General features: G+C 44.6%; 3 protein-coding genes across 4 annotated transcripts; all 3 read right to left on the bottom strand.

The window, feature by feature from the left end:
- Positions 1 to 4,722: 4,722 nt before the first annotated feature.
- On the bottom strand, positions 4,723 to 6,747 carry c13h15orf40 (chromosome 13 C15orf40 homolog). The gene is made up of 4 exons (XM_048972234.1): positions 6,529 to 6,747; positions 6,248 to 6,374; positions 5,990 to 6,117; positions 4,723 to 5,729 (listed from the first exon to the last, which is right to left on the bottom strand). The coding sequence occupies exons 1-4, from the start codon at positions 6,745 to 6,747 to the stop codon at positions 5,616 to 5,618; spliced, it is 588 nt and encodes a 195-aa protein (XP_048828191.1). The 3' UTR covers positions 4,723 to 5,615.
- A 98-nt stretch (positions 6,748 to 6,845) lies between these two features.
- On the bottom strand, positions 6,846 to 11,429 carry LOC125705890 (BTB/POZ domain-containing protein 1-like). Of its 2 annotated transcripts, none has more exons than XM_048972226.1 (8): positions 10,882 to 11,429; positions 10,267 to 10,423; positions 9,607 to 9,712; positions 9,004 to 9,201; positions 8,468 to 8,660; positions 8,266 to 8,353; positions 8,013 to 8,159; positions 6,846 to 7,924 (listed from the first exon to the last, which is right to left on the bottom strand). In XM_048972226.1, exons 1-8 carry the CDS (start codon positions 11,271 to 11,273, stop codon positions 7,766 to 7,768), a joined length of 1,440 nt encoding a protein of 479 aa, XP_048828183.1. In that variant the 5' UTR covers positions 11,274 to 11,429; the 3' UTR covers positions 6,846 to 7,765. The 2 variants fall into 2 exon arrangements, with proteins under 2 accessions (XP_048828183.1, XP_048828184.1); XM_048972227.1 differs by having other exon boundaries at positions 8,468 to 8,597; positions 10,882 to 11,428.
- Positions 11,430 to 12,851: 1,422 nt separating this feature from the next.
- Positions 12,852 to 23,493, bottom strand: hdgfl3 (HDGF like 3). Its single transcript, XM_048972232.1, has 5 exons — positions 23,048 to 23,493; positions 19,193 to 19,269; positions 18,676 to 18,814; positions 18,225 to 18,386; positions 12,852 to 17,411 (listed from the first exon to the last, which is right to left on the bottom strand). Exons 1-5 carry the CDS (start codon positions 23,129 to 23,131, stop codon positions 17,238 to 17,240), a joined length of 636 nt encoding a protein of 211 aa, XP_048828189.1. The 5' UTR covers positions 23,132 to 23,493; the 3' UTR covers positions 12,852 to 17,237.
- Positions 23,494 to 23,703: the final 210 nt, after the last annotated feature.

The following is a 23,703-nucleotide window of genomic DNA, read 5'->3' on the forward strand; positions in this document are numbered from 1 at the left end:
AATAAGCTGAGTGAAAAGTGCCAAGCAGGTAAATGCACTCAGCACTCACAAATTTCCTTCACCCAAAAACACGGTCCTTTACCTACAGCTTGGACATTGTTTCTCCTTTTCATCATAAAGGATGTCAAGCTGCATTTTGGTGGTTTTTCCCCATGGTGTTCCTGTAGCCGTTTTATATTCAGTTTTTAATGTGTCTTCTTGTAGGAAGGGGGGCTTAAGGCAGGGTGCATTCTGGGAGAGATGGCTTGTGGACATGGCCACGCATGTGCAGTGCGAACACGCCAAACATACCCCTATTTAAAATACATCAAATAATTTAGGATACAACTTTCATCTGCAAACCTTTCCTAGAACTCACCTTTGTTTTATGGAATCTTAAACAGCTAGGATATCTGATGCCTTTAACTCTCCTGAGGATAAGGAAGCAAAAGCCATGTATTTCAATCCAAGGGCCTTCAGTAGGAGTCCTTGACCCTTATGCGTTTTAAAGCGTTTTCCCCCAGTTAGTGCACTTTTCAGGGCAGTCTGTGTGACACTCACTCTCCAAAGGCTCCTGCCCCCCCCCCCCCGGCCTTGCCACACAGCAGCAGTGCGCCGGCAGTTAGACAGTGGAGTGGGCCACTGCAATTAGTATGTCATCAAGAACAAAGCATTCAGGACGCTGCTACACTGAGAAACCTGACTCCTCCCGGGTCCCGTTACCATGGTAACATTTACATGCAAAACGAACTTTAACTGTATCGATCTGACTGGCATTGCATTTAATTGATAATTCTCCATGATATCTCTCGTGTTTTGTTACTGTCCCAGATACAGCTATTTTCTATACCACTAAAATATCCCTGTTTTGTGTGTAACATTCAAAATACTACTACTTAGTAAAGATGGAGGCATCATTCTGTAACATGACAATGCATTGAAACCGGAGATATTATGACAGGCTTGGATATAACACCAGAAATCTTCACTTGATTATTAATTTCTGTTGTGGCATAGTCTCTGTCTGGGCGGTTTACCTCTAATGAATTCACAGTTGGATTCAATAATTTTTGTCATTTTTGCATGTTAGTTGATATTTTTACTTGATATAATGAAAATGAAATGGTATAATTACACTTTGCTCTAAGTAAGATTATAATGGGTCAATATAAACACTCTGTTTCCCTCTCGCTTCAGCTTTCCTCTTTAACTCTTTGTTGCTCTGAGAAACACCCTTAGCTTTCCATTTTGGGAGTCTGGGGTCATGCTGGAGTGCAGCTGCTGATTGGCCAATGAGCGACGCGTGGCGTGTCTCCCTGAAAGCACCTGTACTTTGTTGATATAGCTGGGTCATTTAAGCTCTTCCCTCTCTGACTGCGCTTAACATCCTGCATGCGTAAAGTTCTGGGTCATCCCCCTACAGGTTGAAAAGTGGCTGGTTGCATTTCTTTTGAGATGCTAATGAGCTGTGTAATACTTGCTATACTCTAGTTAGTACACTGTGTAATGCATAGTGGTGTGTGACACCAGACAGATGCTCTGCATTGATGCCATTTTTGTCCAGTAAGCAGGCATGGGTGTTCATATCTGTGTGAGAGAGACTGTCAATTAGAGGTCATGTGTTTGCCTTGTGGTTGTCATGTGACCTGGCTGGCCATGTGTTCTGTGAGACACCCGTGTGAATATAAAGCAGTACAGTCAGGCCCACAGGTAAATCAGTGTGAAAATGTGTGTGTCCAAGTGTTAGATAACCAGGGATTAGCGCTTCTTCAAATGACATGCAGCGTTTCTGCACAGGGTTCTGCAGGAAAGTAGTTCTGGGATTGCAGACACTGGTGATGCTGAACCTTGATTGTGGCTCCTGCCTTTTGTGGATGACAGTATCTCAAATCCTGGTGCATGTGTTTCCAGTGTGGAGAGTTCATGTGTCGCACGACCCTGAATAGGACAAGCGGTTGCAGAAGGTAGATGGATGGATGGATGGATGGATGGAGCTCATAGGTGGCGTAGGGAGTTCAGCCCATTCCATGGAATTCTTAGCAGTTACTGGATTTTCATGCACTGCTATCCCCAGGCCTTTTGGGAAGAGCTTTCTTTCTCCTCTTACCCACCTTTCCCATCTATTTTTACTTGTAGAAGTGACGGCATTCCTACAGAGAGTAGGCTGTGTGTTGAATGTTTCTTGCTGAAAGTGCTGATAGAGGGACTGTTTGGTCTGAGTGTCTGAATTTCGTGCAGCGGTGTTTTGACTGTGTGTGCGGAGGCTATTTCTTTGAAGATTGTCGGCAAGATATAGTGAGTGATGCTGGGCATATTCCCCGAATCAGCCAGGGGGCTTTTGGCTTGGAAGCTGGCGTTTGCCGTGTTGTATTGTGACATTATGGCTGATTGGATGGATCTCATGAGTTCAACCTTTTTCTGTGAGTTCCAGACCCTCTGATTTGCGGTTTAGGCCCAAAGGAATACTCACATGTACAGTTCAGTGTGAGCAGATCATTTCAGGCTGCGTTGTGTTTTTATGGCCTGGTAGGTACGTCCATAAATGAGCATGAGAGCCACCAGATGCCCACAGAAATACCAAAGCCCAGGATTCACTTCAACAGGCATAAGACGCTCTTCTGGCCAAGTCCGTGCTGTGAGATGCGCTGCCCCTCATTACTGAATTACATGGCAGCAAATTCTTCTAGGTTGCCATTAAAATATCAAATGTAATTTCGTAACAGTGACTGATTTTCAAGGGTCAGTGAGGTGCAGGTTATTCCAGGTTTTTTCGTGTCCTGGTGGTGATTAAAAAGCAGCACAGTCTGGGGAATTTTTTATAAATCGGCTAATCTATGTGTCATATACTTGTGGTTCCTTCCCAGTGTGACTGTGTGCCAATCATATATTATCAGAAAACAGAAAAGGCAGTCCTTGCTGGATCAGCTCCGGTACACACACACACACACACACACACACACACACACACACACACACACACACGCACACGCACACGCACACACAGGACAGCTAGGTAACCCACACAGCATATTTCTAGGGCAGAGGTGGGTAATTCAGGTCGAGAAAGTAAAGGTCCAGACCAAGATCTTGTTTAAACCAGCCAGCTGAGAAAGCTGACTCTCCTTTTGCTGCCATGTAACTGCCCACCTCTGTTTAATGGTGACTTAAAGTAGCCAGATGCAGCTGTGTGATAGGAGCCCCATCCTTGCTCAGAATGAGGCTGCGAGGCGGGCGGATGCCGGAGGTGCCCTGACCTCTAGTGGAGATGCCGCAGAGAACATCACCAAAAGTCGGCTGTGGGGCAGCCCGTTTGTCATGTAGCAGTAATGCCCTTCTTGGACGCTCTAGCCGGTGCCTGACCATGTTTTCTCTCAGCTGCGACTGATTATGGATCGCCTAATCCCCAGTCCTTAACTGTTAACCAGCTAATCCAGGCCAATACATCCGCCAAGCTGGGGGGTGAAGTCAGGAGCCCTGCTGTGATGCAGCATCTTTTCCTACACGCTGGCCTCATCAGTCCAAGCTGTAACTGCATTTTTTTTTATGCGCAAGCCTGCCTCCAAAATCACTGAAGTTACAGTAGACGCTCCAGCATTTTTAACCATAATTAAAGTATTACAGTAGTATTGCATCAAGTGAACTAACTGTTCTGAAGTACTGACTATGGGAGAGTCTGACGTGCGCTTGGCCTTTTGCAGCCCGAGGGAAAACCTTGCTGGCTGTCCTGTGCTCAGCCCGACACGTGGGCAGGTTTTAGAGGCAGCTAATCGTTGGCATCCAGGCACAAACCTGTCACATCTTTCAATTGGACCCTTCGGAATGGAGCTTTGAAGGTCGCTGCAACTCTCACATGGGATTTGAACTTGTGTTAAATTCAGTTGACTTTACAAGGGATGTTCATGAGGGGAGGGGAGAGCTTTACTAAAATAAATGTAATTTCAAATTCCAACTTCATCTTTAAACCTTTTCTGTCTAGAAAGCAGAGGTGGACAGTTCAGATTTCATTTCAACCAACTAGCTAAGTACTGTGTGACTTTTTATGCTCAGCTAGTTGGTTGAAACAAAATCTTGGTCTGGATTTTTACTTCCTGGACCTTGAATTATCAACCTCTGCTAGAAAGGAGGAGGAGAAAGGAGGGTTTATTCTTTAGCTCATTTTTCTTATGAGAAGACATTGCTGGGAAAGACTAGAATGCTTGGAAAGGGTGAAGGTAAAAGAGAAAGAAGACGACCAGCAATGAGGTGAGCAGATTCATCACAACTGTGTAATAGCCGTGGAGAAGCCTGAAGATCCTACTGGAGGACATGTTGGTGTTACACGCGTCATTAGTGTGTCGCAACCAGGAATGGACACTTGATTACACAGCACCTAAAGGTTATCCAAAAAACCTGCAAACACAACAGCCCAATGTGGATAAGATTGCAGCCTTGGGCTACAGCCAGTCAATCCAGGACTGAAACAGCTTTGTTTGACTGTACCAGCTGACTAAAATCTTCAGCAACCCGAAGTGTGGTAACATCAGTACTACTTCTGTTTTGACCTGTAGCCTGTGCATATCAAAGTCGACTTGTAACTGGTCTTTTTGGGCTGTAACAAGCGCCAATGTAAGCCTGATTAAATCCCTTGGGTGCTGATGAGTCTGTACTACTGAAGAAGCTTCCTGTCACTCTATAGACGCTCCTCAGTCAGAAAAGCACTCGGAAACATGCCATGAGAAATACTCAGTGGAGGATGAAGGGACATTAGGTGAGTTGTCTACTTTATTACATGAAGCGAGATTCACTCAGAGAAGGATTTAAAGACAGTCGTGTGAGGCTAATTCTTATTTTTATACAAGGGGTTTCACGAAAATTGAGATTAGTCATTTGATATTTTAAATACTGCTGAAAATGAAAGATCACATTACTCAGATGTTATTTTCGTGTTCTTTCTTGCTTGTTACTGTTTGTTCTTTATAATATTCCGCAAGCAGCTCTCTGTTCACCAGTGGCAATCTGTGCATTTTCTCATTCCAGCTACTGAACACCTTCCATAATCATTAAATAACCTTAAAGGAGCCAACAACGACAATTTGAGAGTCTCTAAAGCTAAACACCGACTCACTAGCTCCCCTTTGTGTATGAAGACAAAATGACAATTAACATCTAGAAATTTTAATTGTGAGCTCATGGCTGCAAATGAATGGAGAGAATGTTAATACACTGCATTTTGTTCAAAATGATGCCTGCGACTGATTATCTCACATCTTTAAAACAGGTTCTGTAGGATCCATGCTTTCTGTCTGTTACTGGTACAGACAACTTTCTTACCCTGGTACAGACAATTGGAAAATTTTGGTTATATTGAAAGAATTAATTTTGACAAAAAGCACCTGGATTTCACCTCAATCGCCATCCATGTGTCACTCTTTATAAACATTTCATTAGCATATCTTATTGCAGTTATTCATCAAAGAAAGAAAGTACAAGTGATGCCAGATTGCCTGACAAATGTTACCAAAGCCCATGAAGTTGCTGCTGGTGCTGGAAACAGCGGGACGTCACATGATTCACGCAGTCTGGGTACCCTGCCGTGCTGTGCTGATGCCTTTTTGTCTTCCCCACAGGGAGACTCGCTGGTGCCATTATCACTCTTCCTAGCTTTCCAGTCGCCTATGATATGAGGCAGCTTCTGTTTTAAGTTTCTGCAGAACATCTTCTGGGCTCATGGAGCCTGAAATCTTAACTATTTTCTCCCGGGACCGACACCCCTAGTTTAACACAGATAAAACCGAGCAAGTAAAACCAGAGAAATCACATCCACTCTTTAATCCATTATCCTTGTTGGCTAATTGTCATCCAAGACTTAACGTGATCTTCAGAGTGAATGCCCTCCTAGCTGAGAGTAATTTTTTTTTAATTACAAAAACATTTTTTACAAAACTGTGTATTTTAAAGTGGAGGCAAAATTCGAACTACACGGATTTTGAGGAAATGCCGTTCTGAAAAGGTATCAGACCAAAGTACAAACCTTATCTAAAATGACAGCGCTTCGCTTCAGCTCCAGCACCTTGGAGAGATACCGGACCAGCTCTGCGTTCGCTTCGCCGTCGGATGGAGGTGCAGCTATACTGACGTCCACGGTCCGCTCGGACACAGCTGACAATCACAAACACAAATAACTGATATAGTTTAATCAATGACTGATATTTTACATGCATCCATTGAAGACGTTAAAAAACAAGTTTGGACACCTGAAAGCTATTGCGCCGGGTAACAGTTAACTTGCCTGTGATGGCATTCTGTTTTGACCCAGGCTTTGCATGTATCGCAATACAGACGAGTCCACTTCTGTCACGTACAACGGGGCCCAATGGGGACTCCGAATCCTCTGCCGCACCTTTATTCTGTACACTCTTCAATAAAAATCAGATTTGTTAAATCGGTACTTGGATGCAGATTCAAGATTATGCCTAAAAGTAGCATGCGTAGCACTTTGCAGTGCAGTATAATATAGATGTTGCTATGGTACTGATGTGCAACATGGAAGTGCGATGCACGAATCCTCACCGTTTTGTTCTTTTTAGGCATTGAGCACTTTCTGATTGTACGCTTTCCCGGAATGCTGCAAACGGAACCTGATTTCGACAGCCACCGATAAGATAGGACACTCCGATGGAACGACGAAAACGAAATTATATATATTGCATGTAAGGTTCCACTTGGAGGTGACGGTCGTGACAGAATACGTGGCGCCAAATACCTGAAAATTAGTTTTTTAAGATACATTTACATAGTGCAGCATGCCCCTACTAACAGCAGACATCTTACGCGATTACTACTTCCGGATGGCCATTGCGCACGCGCAAATTAAGGGGCGTGGCTAGTTTCAGTCACGTGATTTTAATGGTAGCTCGCCAAATACCCCGTGTGAAAGTCGTTCACAATAAACAACAGGTAAAACAAGAACATTTTTGTTTCAAAAATATTCCATACATATGTCGAACAATCGAAATTCCTGAAAAAGGTGTAGCGCTTATTTTGTTGACGTGTATATTTGTATTTTCATTTTAGGAAGAACAGTGCATCAACAAGAAGTTTTTCTTCTTCAACGGGTAAGTGCACCTTTACGATTCGGACCGAAATACTGGCCATATGAATTATAATAGTTGGAAGAAATAAAAATGCGTTCAGCATGAGTTACTCTCTTTGTATTACAACGTGGATGCATTTGGTAGTGCAAGGTGTCATTTAAACATATTTTGAAGTTCCTTGTCACCCTGACCGGGATGGTATGTATATTTTGGAGTGTTTTATTCTCTATTAATTAAGATATAGAATTCTAAATCTTTAAGTGCACATATAATTTTCTCGATGCACATATATTTTCCTATGCAAAACCTGCCTTCCGGGTATCAACGTAAAATCAGAGACCGCTCATAACGGTGGCGCCCTCTCCCGTAATTACTGTAAATTGCACAGCTGATATCAAGCAATGGGAGAACAAGCACCGGTACAGTAACAACCGAACTCCAAACATCACTGAACCTTTTATGCTATTTACATACTAGATAACAGTTGCTTGTGTTTGTCGTATGTATAGCATTCTGAAATGCAACTCTATCAGTGTCTGGAGAACAGCATCTCAAGTCACATTCATGGAGTTAACGCCAACACGCTGTGAAATCCGAAATCGATGTAGTGTCAATGTCAAATCTCCTTGGCAACATCCAACGGCGAGCAGTCGTCTTCTGGGTCGCATTACTAGCATTCCACCTTAACACTCTGGACGGCAAAGCTCGGGGCTTTAGGTGTAGAAAATAATTTCAGGTATTTGCCCATCCTCCACTGATGTACCATTATTATTCCCAGGGGAACTGAAGAAGAAAAATGTCGTCTTGGTCCCCGGTGATGTTTCCTGAACCACCTTCTTTAAGCCCTTTGTGCCATAGTGAGAATCTGGACCCTGTAGAAAAGCAACACCACAGTGCTCGGCCATCTCGATCTAGGAATGGTATTCATGGATTTAACAGTTGCTTGGAACCACAACACACCTTCAGAGTGGCACAAGCAGTGTAGCTCACGTTGGGTAGGATCTCGATGGGCTCCCTGAACATCACCCTGAACGTGTTCGCTGTGCCATCGCAACTGAATCCTGTGTCATTCTGTCCAATCATCTGGCCTTTATCAGTCTCAATTATCTAAAAGGAGAAATCACATTACATACAACAAAACAGGGAAATAAAGTCACTGTAACAGTCAGGAGCCAAGTAAAGTGTTCAGATACATAAAGGCAGCATAACATACCTGAATATTGACCTGATAGTCTGTCGGTCCGTGAATAGAACCATAAAGTCCAAACCCCACTATTGATATACGTCTATTTACATTGAACCTGTAGTGGACAAGAGAAAAAAGAGGGACAAGAAGAGTTCAATCTCAGCACATGATACCCAGGCACTCAATGTAGAAAGTGAGACGAGAGCAGCCGACATGCACATGACCTTACCTAATTCTGTCACTGGTTCCGCTGTACCCCCACCGACTCTCTACCTGCTGAAACCTACAAATGCTGCGTTCCTGTCCCCTGAGACAACACCTTGGCCTGTCAATGTAGTCAACGCGGGGTTTGGGGTTTACTGTAAAGTGTAAAAACAGATTTACCACCTCCCGATCAAACAATATTCCAGACTGGGCAGGCCCTGTTGCACAAGAAAAAATATCAGACTGGCACCTTAAATCTTTCATTGTTTGGAAATAAAATAGACAGACTTCAGCAGTTCAGACATGAAAACAGTTCAGTCATTCATCTTTAAGCGTAACTTAAAAGGCACAATTTAAAACAATTTGCATTTTAAAAATGATATTACACTTAATTATACACGCTTTTACAAGTCGACAGCTTAAAGACAACTCCAAGGTACAGGAACAATGAGTACAAGTGGTACTGTTAATGAACGAAATGCTCTATCTGCGAGTAAAATGCAATGTTGAAGTACTTCTATATTTGTAAAACAATCACGCCTCCCTCAGGCAAGCGTTTACCTGCCGCAAACTCCTCCACAGTCATAAGTGGGAAGCGTATGAGTGACATCGCTTTCCCCAGAACTTTTTGTTTGTTCTCCGGAGTTAGTGGAAGCTGCTGCCTGTGACACTCGGCGTCTGCCCAGCGCACCACGGCGCCAAAGAGTCGGCTCTCTCGAATGCCCAGCGTGTCCCTCTCCAGCACGGCGCACAGCGTGTCTGCGGCCCAAGGAGCCAGAGCAGCCACAAAGCGGACCAAACGGCAAAAGCGTCAGCACACTGGCATTTCCCACAGCGTAAAGAAACAGTCACAGACTACGCCTGACCCAAAATAACATGTATTCATTGTTTCCTTCGGTAAATCACCTGACCTATAGCAAAATTGTTTACACAGCATATATTTAGTTGGCCATCATTAGCCACAGAATGTTTAATATATGATGCACAAAATAGTTTTCATTGTTCCTTTGAAGTCCTTTGAAGGATTACTTCCAGCAGGATGAATAATGTATCGGTCGCTGCAGTTTCATGCTGTAGAATTCAGTGCATGAACACGCTGTTTCGCATGAAATACACACACGGGCGGCACAGAAGCACTGAGATGCAGCGTAAAGACACTCATACCCAAGTCGATGTCGGTGAAGCAGTCGGCATTGAGGGCATCAGCTGTGCTTTTATCAATGGTGTCCAGACACAGGCTGGCCAATTGGGGCTCATCAAACAGTCTGGCCTGCGGCACAAGGCAGGATATTATCAGACATCTTAAAGCAACACTCTGCACAATGAATGTCAAACACAGAGAAGTCAACATTAAAAAACTGCATTGTAATCATTACAGGATTTTACAGCACAAAAACCATGGTACGCAGTTATGGATATTTTGTGTGTGTATCACAAAACAGCTTGGTGTGTGGCTCAATGGGTTAGGGGTCTGTGCATGTGATCAGAAGGTTGCTAGTTCAAATACCATGGCCAGCAGATTAATGTTGCCCATAACCCCAGTTGCTTTTGAGGCACTAGATAATCCTACACTGTGAGCCTACCCAATCCTACTCATCTGTAAATGTGTCTCTGGACCTCATGGAGAGCAAGACATGATTTGCAAAAAGACAGTTTGCTCAAGAAGGGTGCCAATAAATGATTACTTTTCTTATGTGTATATTACTAGGAAGAAATGCAAAACATATCATCCGTGTTTCAAACTTCCTGCGGGCTCGGGTGATAGAAGCATATATAAGTGTCGCCCCTCGAGCCGCACTCGCGAGGACACGGCGCCTCGCGCACCTGTGTCAGCAGCAGGAAGGCGTTGTCCGCGCGCAGGTGCTTGGTGAGGAAGTCCACGCAGTGCGCCTCCAGGGCCGGTACCGCGTACTTTTTCGCGGTGTACAGGGTGGTCATCACTGTTTCCGGACCGATGTGCGCTTCATCCGAGTAGAGAAACCTTAAAGCGAGCGGACAGCGTGGATGACAAGTCCCGAAGCAAACAGGTAGGGAGACCGCACCTCGGTTTGTACGAATAGCGTGTACCTCGCGTTTGCCAACAAAAAAGCAACTCGTAATAAAAGCACTGTACCTTTTTAATCGTTTATACTGTAGTTTACACGTAGCTTATACTGAATGCTCTTTAACGTGTGAAACTACAGATACAAGATACTGGGAATATGGATAAATAATTTGTGAGCATTTACATTTCGTATGAGGAGTCCACGCACAAACCACCCGACAAACTTAAACCATTGGTTTCTGATGCAGAATAGCTGATGTCGTCTCGGCCGATACAGGCTCACTGCATAGGCGGATCAATGCGAGTGCCTTTGTCAGCTATCCAGACTTCGCTGGTAGTTAATATGCTTCCTGAATATCCACGGTACCGGCGACACACCGTTCATCCCGACCCACCTGAGCAAAGCGAGGAAGGCAGCTGGTTCCACGTCTGGAAGCTCGATCTCCGCAGACGTGGTGGCCATACCCCCGTTGAACATGGCGTCAAAGACGGCACTTCCAGCTGCCAGCACGAATTTGTGCGCCGGGATGCGCTGGGCCAGTCGGCCTTTGCCCACGACAAACCTCACGTCGCTCAGCAGCTCGTTGTTAAAGAGAAACGCGAAGCGCTCCTTCACTGAGCTCTTGGTGGCTTGCCAGTTGTACATCGGCTCTCGGTGGAGGCCCATTACCGGCGGACAAAGCGGCGCGGCTGTGACCGCGGCGGTCGCACCTCTCCCAGCCGCGGAACGCGAGAGGTTGGACGCTTCTCCCCCGGCGTTATTAGCCGTACCGCCGCCCGTCGCCATTACGTCCACTTCAGATGCAGTTCAGCTCCCTTGGCGGATCGTGACAGCAGGCGCGCACACGGAGGAATGGCCGCAACCCTCAGTCATCCTCGGCGCGGACGTCTCGCGTCCCCGCTACTGCGCTTTCTGTTTACTACTGATGTCGGCGTGACGTCGCGCAAGAAGCACTTCCGATGTTGCGCGCTCCCGCTTCCCGTCTAAGAAGATGGCCCCCGTCGCGGTAGCGCGCATATGTGCACGGCTCATAGACTCCGGCCTCCCATAATTAGCCTCGCGAAATTATTTATCTTATGCGTTCATGTATTTATGTGGCGGCTGTACATCTCAATCCGAGCATTATCGTAGTATCTTTATTTTAGGATGGAATAAGTGGCTGTGATATGACGTGTTTATTGCATATGTGCACAATAGTACTAACATTTTCTTTATAATTTGGGCATTTTATATGTAGCTCACGAAAACCCGTCTTGATATATTTTTTGAGTCGTTAGTGGTACGTCAGGTCCACTCTTCTGATTTCAGCTGGGTCTTTACTGGCATGCGGAGCGGTTATATAATGCATTTCTAAAGTAACCTTAGTTTTTGTGGGATAGTTTCATATTGTTACTAATTTTATGGAAAACGGCGGCGGCAAGAAAAGAAATTTCCAGTTAAAGCTTCCAGTGATATGTGCGGGGAATGTCATGCACGCGAGGCAGCAACCAGCAGCAGCGCGCTCCGGTGAGAGACGTCAGTCACGCTAAAATAATCTGCATTATTTGCGTCGGAAGCCGGCGCATAAAAATCCTTCAGGGCAGTGTGGCTCACTGCAAAACTTACAACAAAATGTCTTAAGGTCAGTTCCGTTCCTTTTGCTATTACAATTTTGCAAGACTCATGCAGCCAAGCCCCATGGATTGTCTCTGCGTTGCTGTTTTGTCGGAATGTCGGGGACGGTGGGGTGACTGCCTTGCAAGGCCAAAGACTGGAGGGGCAGTGTGCTCTGACGTGCGTCATCACGGAACGATATTAACATTTTACGTATTCAAGACTGTGTGACCTCAATGCAGCTGTTTTAAAACCAGTACTGGAGGAATGTGACATGGGTTCATGCATATGAGTTTAAGATTTGTTTCACAAGACCTGACACCGATGGGCTGCGATTTACAGCAAGCTGCTGTCCTGGGGGACTTCTACCTAAAAGCAAAATTATGCTCTTCTGCTGGGTGGACTGGGTATGACCCATGCAATCCTGTGCAAGAAGCCCAGTTATCTTACCCATGCATAACATCCAGTAAACAGTCAACACAGTCTGTCAAAGTGTGAAAACGTTCAGAGTGAGTCACTCAAAACGACATGTACTCCTGGGTGTTAGCGTCCTGCAGCCCAGTCATTCAGAAACTTCAGTGGAATCACATTTCACGTAAACAAAGGCTGGCTCCTTTTACTGCAGTCCCATCTACAGTGGCATGGCATTCTGCAAAGTCACTCCATGCTCTACAGTGATGCTTCTTCAGGAACATGCTGTAGTCCAGATGATGCAGGAGCAAATTTGCCATTCATCCCTCCTCCCAAACAGGACTGGCTCACCACACCGTCTGCATTCCAATGATTTTATTTTGCAAAATTTATCTCCATAAACAGCAAAAACATTTGACATTTGACTACAAACCTTGAAAATGTAAAACATTCCAATTACAAGCATAACAAAGATTAAAATGCAATCAAACTCAAGAGTTAATGAGTTTTTTGTATTTTCCCACAGCATGTTTACCAACATCAGAAAAATAAATGTTTTTTTTTTTAGAAACTAAAATGCAAAAGGCAATTTTACTGTGGTGAAGGAATGTTTTACCTTTCTAAATAAGCGTGGCCATGGAGGGGCGGGGCCTATCTAAGGGGCGGTCTTATGCAGGACTGACCAATGAGATCTGCACTGTCCTGAAACCCAGTGGTACATTTACAATATGAATATACATCAGGGGGCTGGAATCCTTTTTTAAAAAAGCACAGTGGATTATTATGTCATATGATCTGTACAATGGTCACATGATGTGTTCAATCGTCATGGGATTTATATAACTGTTATATGGTGTGTTCAGGGTTGCCAACTGTGACCCACTGGCTGAGAGATTATGAATATAATCTGAGTATGAAAGAAAGCACTTATAGCATTCTAGGATTTTACTTGCTAAACTTGTAGAACATAAGATATAAAACCCAAATGTATAGCCAACTTTTACAAAAATTTTAGAGTTAAAGATTCATCAAGAGCTGTTGTATTTTTATTTTTTGGAAAATAATTTATACATTTAGAGTTATATTAATCTGGCGACTCTTCCGGGGAAGGCGAGTTACATCCTGGAAGAGACGTTCCCCCATAACAGCCCCGTTTGGGTGCAGGGAGATTGGGTATAATTTGCTCCATCAGCTGCTGGAGCATAAATACAGATTAATACAATCCAAACTGTTTTATTTGTTGTGTAAAAATGCCACAAAGCAGAATTTAATAAAGGGGTTCATTATGTTTATTACGATCACATTCTGAATAAGAACTTCATGAAAGGCTAATGGAAGCTTTTCGTAACACCGTTCAGTACTGAAGAGCTTTCGCTCAATCACTTCCACTAATTCTTTCAGCTTGGGCTCAACTGTCACCTATTCCGCTGCACTCTCATGGGTCCTACAGCTGGACCAGAAGGGGGCACCGTGGCGGAGATGAATGAACAAGCGGCATAACTGATGGCATTGTAACTAGGACTGGGTAATATGATGATACCGTCGGTAATCGACGCTATCAGACAAGTAACCCGGTGTCGATATCTGACAGTGACTAACTTCCGATTATCATCTTAGTCAGAGAAATGGGTTTAGGCTACACACACAGCAAGACAACTAAAGGCTTTCATTCAGCTTCCTAGCCTGTGTTTCCGAAGCATGGCTGTTGTAGTACAGCATTTCAGAAGCATTGCCCATCGCCGTAATACTGTGTTCAACTTTGTCACATCATCAACTTCTATCTTCTAGTCAGCAGCCAGAATCTGAGCTGTTTCAGTGCAACTTCCTCGTGGGAATCTGAAGCTTCCCAACCTGTGTGAATAGTCAAACTTGACAAGCGCTTACCACTGTAAATTCCCTTTCAGTATAAGAAAATTGCCCTGATAAATGAGCTACGAATTCCTGATTTGCAGCTCCTTTCATTTAAGGGAGGGGGTGGCCTGCACAGGATATAACCAAAAGTGGAGATAACCACTGACAATGTTTAGATGAACTAGGCTATTAATTCATTTTAAAAGCTTGTCTGTTGTGATGTGCAAACGGTCCGGTACTAAAAAGTAAAATACCGTGTATTTTTTTTATTGTCCCATATTTTCCATACACATTTTATACCCATCAGCTCAGCAAATTTTATCGTGGGGGACCCCAAAATCCCGCTTGGCAAGTTTTATTGTCGAGGAACCTAACAGATATGCACGTTCTGTCTGCATGTAAAAAAATAACTATTATTGTAGAGCTGTGACTATTGATCTAAAGCAACTACTGACCATGCATGCTTCTGTGGTTGTGGGGGGGGGAGGGGGTCTTTGACTCTATTATCATATATACCGATATTTTTAAATTAAAATATCATATATTATGTTTTTAGATATCGCCCAGCTCTAGTGGCCACTCGTGACAACCCTGTGTGTGTGTGTGTGTGTGTGTGTGGTGATGGTCTCGCATGCCATTATAAACCCTAAGAAATCTAGCTGATTTTACACACATACAGAAAGTTTTCACGTTTGTTTTTTTTTTCGTAAAAAGAAGAGAAGTTGTCTATAGCTTTGTAGAATACTATTGGTGCTACATTCTACAGCAAAATATAAATATATATTTAACTTAATGTAGAATTGTTGTGTAACTGTGCACATTACTTCATACATTTATTCTACGTTTTCAATTTAATATTTCATCTGGTTACATGAAGGCGGAATGTGGGTATGGTCTCCAGTGGGCTTAGGGATGAAAATTTACGTGATACTACACAAAGAGCCAGGCACAGACTCCTAAATCGGTATCCATAAAATAGCAATAAATTTTGAAGAAAAAAATATCTATTTAATTGAAACAAGAATGGAAACGCAGCAATTTAAACAGTCTTGCATTATAATTGTTTTTCTCATGTAATATTATTTTTTTAAACCTCTCACTTTATCGTGTTCAAACACCCAACCATTTTGAAATAACTTAGTGTTGTGGTATTCACAAATATAGTTCCACTGTACCATGTGTCAGTGACAGGCCTGATCAGTGGGCAGAGGTACGGGTGGGGGGGGGGGGTCTGTTTGTGGTTAGAACACTGGGCAGCCTCCAGTAACACCGTACCTAACCGCGCTTCCTTCCTTAAAGGGGAATTCCATGAAAAATGGCAGCCAGTTCATTCTGGTAACAACCACATGATGTTTCTTCCAAAGGCTATTTCATTACACCTTGTACAGAGAGCCGGCTCTTTGCTTCTGGCCTGAGGAAACTCTTGCTCCATCACTGCAGTGTTTGTTTTCTCATCTGTCTGTGAGTACTTTGTCTGTGAGCTTTTCCCCTGTGATGACCTTAGTCTTAAGATCACCATAAAAAAATTTTTTTGTCTTCTCTCTCAACAAATGCGTTCACCTTTTTAAAATCACAGCCTCATATCCTAATATTTACGACGAAAGATGAGGCTTTCCCCTGACTATTATTATTTATTACTTACACAAAAATGTTCTGAGGGCAGAAGGAAAAATGATTGGTTCAGAGAAATAACCAATCAGATTGTGGAGGAGGGTTGTGGGTCCCACCTCCTCTATTTGTTTGGATCCATCTCCATCCATCTGCCCTCAGAACATCTTTGTGTAAGTAAATCTCCCACGAACTATGGGCTATGATCCAGCGGTTTCTTTTGTTTTTCTGCATTTATTAAAAACTAAATTATGATGAGGGCCTAGAATAGATTCCTTCCCAGGACAGAAGTTCTCAGGTATCAGTGGAATTCCCCTTTTGAACGAGACAACATTCACCTTCCAAGTCCAGCTGTTCCAGCAACAATCAAGTGTACAATTATCTGATTTTAAGTGTAATAATATCAAAGGTAATTCTATGAGTGCCTTTGAGTTACTTTTGTATTTCAGTCGTCGTGCAAATGCTTTAATACCCACCGGTCTAGATAAATGTCAAGACAACGCACAAAACAAAACATCTTTACAACAAACTATCTGAGAATTACCACTGCTACGCAACAATTTAAACTGGTTTCCTTGGTACTTCCTGTGATATATATATATATAATTGTGTATTTTTTTTTCTCTGAGAAGTGTAATGAAAAAGGGCGGTTTTAATATTGAGCAGGCTGATTCCTGACATCGACTGAGAGGGAGTTAAAGGCGTGTTTTTCACTACTCTGCGTTTCAGTTTTCGTTGGGGGCAACATCCTTTCCACTGTAAACCTCTGTTTCCCAGCTGCTCCATGGCACTGAGGGAACACAGTGATCTCCCATTTCCTGTCGTCAGGTAGCCTATGGTTTTATTATGACCTAAGATCAAATCTCAGTTAAAGCGCGGGGCGGTCGGGGTGAAAATGACCTCCTGGAAGCATAAAGCTGGGCACCAAGGAGAATGATGGACAGTAAAACTCTAAGTTTAATCTGGTAGGCAACAGACAAAGCACTTAACCAAACACAGCACGGAGGGGCCCGGCCGATCAGGGGTGAGACACACATTTATACTAGTGATGCTCGGCAGCGTGAAAGCGGAAGCTGGATGGGAGATGGGGCAGAGTGGCAGCTCAGCCGGGGAGACACGAGGGGCAAGGTGGGGGGCAGGAGGCTACAGGACCTTCACAATGCAATCTGAGGTTTAGGATTCGCTCGCTGATAGACGGCTATGACATTTAATCATGACGAATGTGGTGTTTTCTCGCCTGTACGTATATCAGATATGTTCTTAGATTTTTTTTTTTCCTTTTTCAATTTAAACTTGTCGGGAGTTTACCCCTTGACTGGCCTTCTTGCTCTCTGGAGCGCTCTGCACGTCGCTGTTTGGGTCTCCTCCCTCTGAGCTGCTCTTGTGGCCGTCCTCTTTCCCATCCTGGTCCACCTCCTCTTCCTCTTCGCCCGAAGACTTCCTTGACAACTTGGATGACTTCTAGGGGAGGGGGGTTGTACGAAGACTGGGGTCAGTGCAGTTTCTGGACCCTACTGGGTTCCTGTGCTTTACAGACCATGACACCCAGCAATGTTTTCATGCATAGGCTGGTTTGATATAGAGGGGAGAGGGTCACATTGCATCTGACTCAGGAAAGAAGCACACTGTCGGTGCACACTGAGAATCTTAATTCTCCAAAACGGAAAGAAAAACAAAAAACAAAATGTCTGTTTCCTCACAGCTAAAAATGCTGGGTTGGTCCCTCTTGGCTGCGAGACCCCCCTCCCCCCCCCAGACGTACAGTAGCATCACGCTGTGATCTGGCATCACCCTTCCAGAGCTCCGAACAGAGATCTCTTCTAATATATCATTCCCTGGCAAATGTGGGCATGCTAGACCCCACAGTTGCTAGGCAACGGTGGTTGCTAAGCAAGAACTGGGCAGAGAAATACTGTAGGAGGTTCTTTTTCCCCCCTCAGACGTTGCTGTACCTAAGAGCTTATATCTACCTAAGGAAGGCCTGCTGCATTTATGTCAGCCTGTTCCTCCGCACTTGCATGTGGACAGAGGCTTTTTTTTTACCACAGTGACACAGCATTGAGTAACGAGGGGTAAAAATAATGAGTGACATAACCCATAACTCCCGCTTCCGTTAAAAAAGCTTTGCTAGACACATGATCACCGGCAATCCTGCTGTTCTGCTCGAACGATGACAAGAATTCCCCTGCATGGGAGTTGCAACAACTGCCTGGGCAAATGGGAGCAGAGACGGGCGGGGCCAGTCGTCTCCCGGAGGTGTGGGCCAGGCCGTACCTTGGAGGAGGCGGTCTTTTTCCGCTTGGCTCCGGCCCGGTCACCCTTCTGCTTTCCTTGTCCGTCTTCCTCCACGGAGTCACCCTCCTCGCCCTCGCTGCTGCCATCCGCCGCGTTGCCACCTTCGCCCTCTGTCTCCGAAGAGCTCTGGGGCTGCATGGCCTACACGCCCGGGACACAGCGATGTCACACTCTGGCGCTCTCTCATAGTGCCTCCCGCGGATTTTTGTTTGGCCGAATAACCCGTAATGCACATCCCCACAGCAAAAAAACTGCACGAAACGCTTCCAACTAAGAGAATTTTGTTCATTGGTGAATCCTTGCTGATTCTGTAGACACATAACCATGTTTAATCCAGTTAATGAGTTTATCTGCAGGAGAGCACATCTGTTTGGACATGCCTTGGGTATGAAGCATTGTTCGCTGACTGCTGACTCAGAGCACGGCTCACCTGGTAGCCAGTGAACTTGACTCCGGGGTTGTTCTCGATTTCCCACAATCCTTCATTGAAGCCTTTCCTCTTGTTAGACTTTCCAAACTTATCTTTGTATTCCTTGTACGGCAGAAGGTCCTTGGGGCCCAGGAATGCCCTGCAGACAGAGAGCTGGAGCTGGAGAGATACTCACCACATTTTCTGAACACTTGGCATCATGCAGCCCCACACTGAATTTGTTAGTCACTTCACACCTTATCAACAATCTCCGTCATCAATAGGATGACAGGGTTGTAAACCGTAATTTGGGCCTTTACATATGAAGAACTACGTAATGGGTCACATTGCACTGATTGTACTGCCTCACACGTGTGTGAACACGCATGCATACACACATGTCTTTCCATTAGAAGCACTCAGAAAGCCACCACCTTCAGCACACTTTCTAGGAGTGTGTTGTTGTCTGGGATGGAGGTGTGGTCGATAACTTTCATTGGCTGACATTTCATGAGGCCCTGATCTACTAAAGGCTTACGTTTCATGGGTGCCGAAGAAGAAGATGGGGTACTTGTTGGCAGGTGGCTTCACCGCTCCTTCTGGGAGCTCATCAATCTGTTGGAGACATTCGGAGGTGGAAAAGAGGGAAAACCCTTTAGTGACTCCCGACACGTTGGCCCATGTCTAGCTCCTGTGACACATGTGCCTGCTGGCCTGTAGCTCCCCCACTAACTGCACAAGGTGGCCTGTAGCTGGCCTGTAGATGCCCAGCTAACTGCACAAGTTGGCTGGAATTGGCCTGTAGCTGCCACACTAACTGCACAATTTGGCTTGTAGCTGGCTAGTGGATGCTCTGCTAACTGCACGAGTTGGCCTGTAGCTGCCACGCTAAATGTACAAGCTGGCTGGAATTGGCCTGTAGCTTCCCTACTAACTGCACAAGTTGGTCTGTAGATGCCCTGCTAACTGCATGGGCTGACCACTTGCTGCACACCACCTTCATCATGTCGAAGCTTCAGCTCGTGGCAACTTGCGTCCTGCGTGGCAGGAAGGTAAGAGAAAGGAAATCAGTTTGTAATGAATGTTAGCTTTGCAGTGAAGGAGCGCAAGCCCATAATTTCTCTTATAATTTATATCAAGCAGAGGCCATATTTTCCTGCGATGTTTCAGCACAATAAGAAGACCTGGCATTTTGGCTCATTGTTTACATTCAGGTAAATGGTGACTCTGAATAAGCTGCTGTACCACAACTGAAACACCAACACAGGCAGCCAAAAACTACCTTTATCTCATTTTGGCAACAGAGGGCAACCAAGGGCAGACGGTTTTCCTGTAAACTCTGCGATGCATCCCATTAAACATTCACGTCACTATCTTAAGCGTGCATTATCATTTTGGAAAACTGAATTTTCAGCTTAATGGGTGCCATAAAATATTTAAAGGGAGTCCTTAAATTGTGCCGCTAAACCATACAATTAGACAATCTTCTCTCTCTCATGGCAGAATTAGTGTCGGGAAAGGGTGATGTGTCAGTGTTTCATATTCCAATGAGAAACAAACTGTCAACACCGCTGGCAAAGTGTCAGAAAAATGGTTATTAGTCCAGGACTCCCATGTCGGGGGGAATCCTACCATATATTGGGCCACTAACTACTTGTAAATAGTGTGTTGCATGTGTGTGCTAATCCTCCTCCGAGGTACTGTGTTCTGCAAAGGATAAACAAACGTGTACTCAGTCGTGTCCGCATGTCATCACAGGCTAGTGCCACATATGGCCAACTCTTCTGGTGTCTCTCCTTAGACCAGTCTTATCCAGAAAGGGCCGGTGTGTGTGCGGGTTTTCTCTGCACCTCCCTAATTATGTAACTAGTAGGAGGACTGATTGGCTGAAGAGTCCTCACACCAGGGTTTGAACAGCTGACCTAAAGGTTACCCCAAAAACCTCCATACACACTGGTCCTTTGTGGATAAGATTGCCCACCCCTACCTCGGACATTGCAGGCTAATATTTTCCCCCCTGTGACCTTGACCCCTGTTTGTTCGAGAGAGCTTCTGTCAACAAAGAAACTGGAGAATTCTTCCTGCTGGACCAGAAAATACTCAAAACCATTGTTTCCTGGTGTCCTTGGAGCATTTTGCTCCTGTTGTATATCACAATATTCGCATTTCATGATATTATGCTTTATTGGTGTAAAATGCTTTACAAGTGCATTATATAAGTAAATGCACGTACAGGTGATTTAGTAAACTGTCACCAAAACAGTGCATATAAATGTGACAGCACAAATTAAGTTTAAACTGAGACATGATACCAAGGATGAATTTACTGGGGGGGCTGATACACTTCATATTTGCACCCATAGGGTCTTGAGATATAACACCGTCTAAACTCTGCCCTCCGGTAGCTGAACACCCATCCACCCACATAGGTGGGTCAACAAGGGTCAGAGGTGACCTTAACGGGTCACTGTTCCATCTTAAGTAACCCATTCCGTTTAAACTGATTTAATAATGGAATTCAAATGCTGATTGAGGCACCCATCTGCCCCACCATGGCCTGCTGGGATTGGGGTTTCCAGAGCTCTGCCGCCTTATACCTCAGCTGACTAATGGAGTAGGTGGACTTATGCCTTGCCAGGAAATGGCATCCCTTATCAGTATGGACCTGGCTGAGTAGTCCAGCGCTGGAATTGGCCATTTATAAGCTGTGGAGATCTTTGGTCCATGGCCAAATATTGACAGACGCAAACATATTGAGAAAGATGACATCGCTACACGTGAGCATGCTCCCGGATGCTCACGTGGAGCGATGTCATGTTCGATGCGAGTCATTCGTGACCCACGTCCAAAATCCGTCTATGTCTTGCTCACCCACATGATCCTGTTATCACCCCCAAGATCTACGATTAATGCCCACATGTCACTGTTCTGTAGTATGAGCCCCTGTTTAATGACGACCTCCTTCCTGTCTTATTTCAGGGTGACATCACCATTTAAATTCCTCGTGACACATCACACATGACTACAGTCTTCATCAACAGTGATATCCTGTTTAAAGTTACTGCATCTTCTGCTTCAGTCACACTGCCTCAGGAAACTGGAGTTAAGGAACTGCCTGTTTGCACAGACACAGAGGCCTGCTGGAATACTGTTTATTCAGTTCACACACCAGTCAAAAATGATGCAGCTCAGATTTGCATCCTTTTCCAGGACTTGCACATCAGTGGTTTTTAATCCTGTCATGCCAGACCCTAGATACTGGAAAAGATGCATAAATTGATTCAGTTAGCCTGTTGATTACCTCAGCTGAGATGCATAGCGCTTGTGTCATTTCGGTAGGTTCACTGTATAACACTAAAAACCAACAGGAAACTCTACTCATAAATTTAGGAAAGTTTGAGGCTAATATTATTTTGCGTGCCAGTGACTCATTTCTTAAAATAATCTACTGTAAAATATTTATAATAACTTTAGAATAACCGAAAAGAGCGGGTAATTTAGCGTTTTTTCCCTTCCATCGCACAGAACATAAAAATGTGGCCCCGCCACGCCCCCCACTCGAAACCGCCATCCTTTACTAGCGAGATAAGTACAACCCAGTTATCCTTAAAGTCCATACTTAAGATTAAGTATGACACGTCAGGCGGTGGTTTTACAAAATGTTTTTGTCACAAAAAGAAAAAAAAAACGTGTAGCGTGTTGTTACAAGTGCCAGTGCACATCCGCACTAAGTGATATAAAGGGCGTTACATTTATAAGGTTATTCCGTGCCGTTTACCGTCAGCGAATGCACTGCACCCTTGACATAAGTTCTAATGTGCTGATTTACAGTGTATGGATCCTGGCACTCTGGGTACCTCGGAAATCAGAAGAAGCCAGTAAGGTGGCTTCATTACCGTCGTGCATGCCGGAGATCCTCTAGATGACTGCTTATAAACCAGGCGATTGCCTTCATCTTACGGTTTTACCAGTCAGGTAGTACAGATTGATGCTGGCCGTGATTCGGCCTCTTAATACGAACGAGCAACTTTAGAAAGTCAAGCGACATGTTTCAACCTCCCTTCCCCGCCCCCCTAGAATAGGTAAGATGGAGAAAGGGTAGTAAAAACAGCGCTACGGCGATCACTTCCACTGCGTAACGCAGGAGAAATGCCTCCGAAAGCACAAAACACGCACTCGCCTGTAGATCGAGGCATAAACGTAAAATGGATGTGAATGTAGGCGATCATATAGGCGATTTAAGGCCTGTGCCGTGAAGCGCCTTTGAGAAATATAAAGAATAGTAGAAGGACGCGGCAAGTACAACAAGCATCTCCAGTGCTCAGCCGCCGGTCGTATTGTCCCATCCAACCCCGCCTCCCTGCTTCGGAGCTCGGCTGCGTCAGATACTTACCCTCGCTGGCCAGTGTGGATACCCTTTCATTTTCGCAAAAACCAGATCACCGGCTTTGTACTCCCGAGGTCTGGGACGAGCCATCTTTTCTCCTTTTCTAATCGTTATTTGGTAAATATTACCGTATTTTTACAGCCACGAAACGGGAAATGATCGACTACCAAGGGTTTATAGCAAGACCGGGGCTTTCCTAATATGCCTATAAACATATAATAAAGCAAAAGGCCCCACAATGTAATTCTGCTCCTTATTCAACAAATCCGAAAATTGCCCAGCTCGAAAAAAAATATTATGAAAGCAGGATCCAGGCGTCGCCCCGAAGCTGCAAACGTGCTGCTCGCAGGCTTTGATGTGCGGCCACCGCTTGGCGAGAGCGCTAACGCGGTCCCCTACTCTCGCCTGATGCATTAGAATCGCAGCACGGCTGTCCAACACAGAAATATGGTTTCTTTTCTGAATACTACTTCTGCCAGGGACCTTTAACATTTGACATTCTGTCCATCGGGACTTCTTTTTCTTGCTATTGCTATTTTCATGCAGAAATCAACTTTTACAGTTACCGTTTTTATATGTGAACTTTTTTTTTGGAACAGAACAACGAAATATATTTTTCTCACTAAGGTTATCTAAAATATGGGAAATCTCATGACACGAAA

Source organism: Brienomyrus brachyistius, chromosome 13, assembly GCF_023856365.1.
Source record: "Brienomyrus brachyistius isolate T26 chromosome 13, BBRACH_0.4, whole genome shotgun sequence".
Classification (NCBI taxonomy): domain Eukaryota; kingdom Metazoa; phylum Chordata; class Actinopteri; order Osteoglossiformes; family Mormyridae; genus Brienomyrus; species Brienomyrus brachyistius.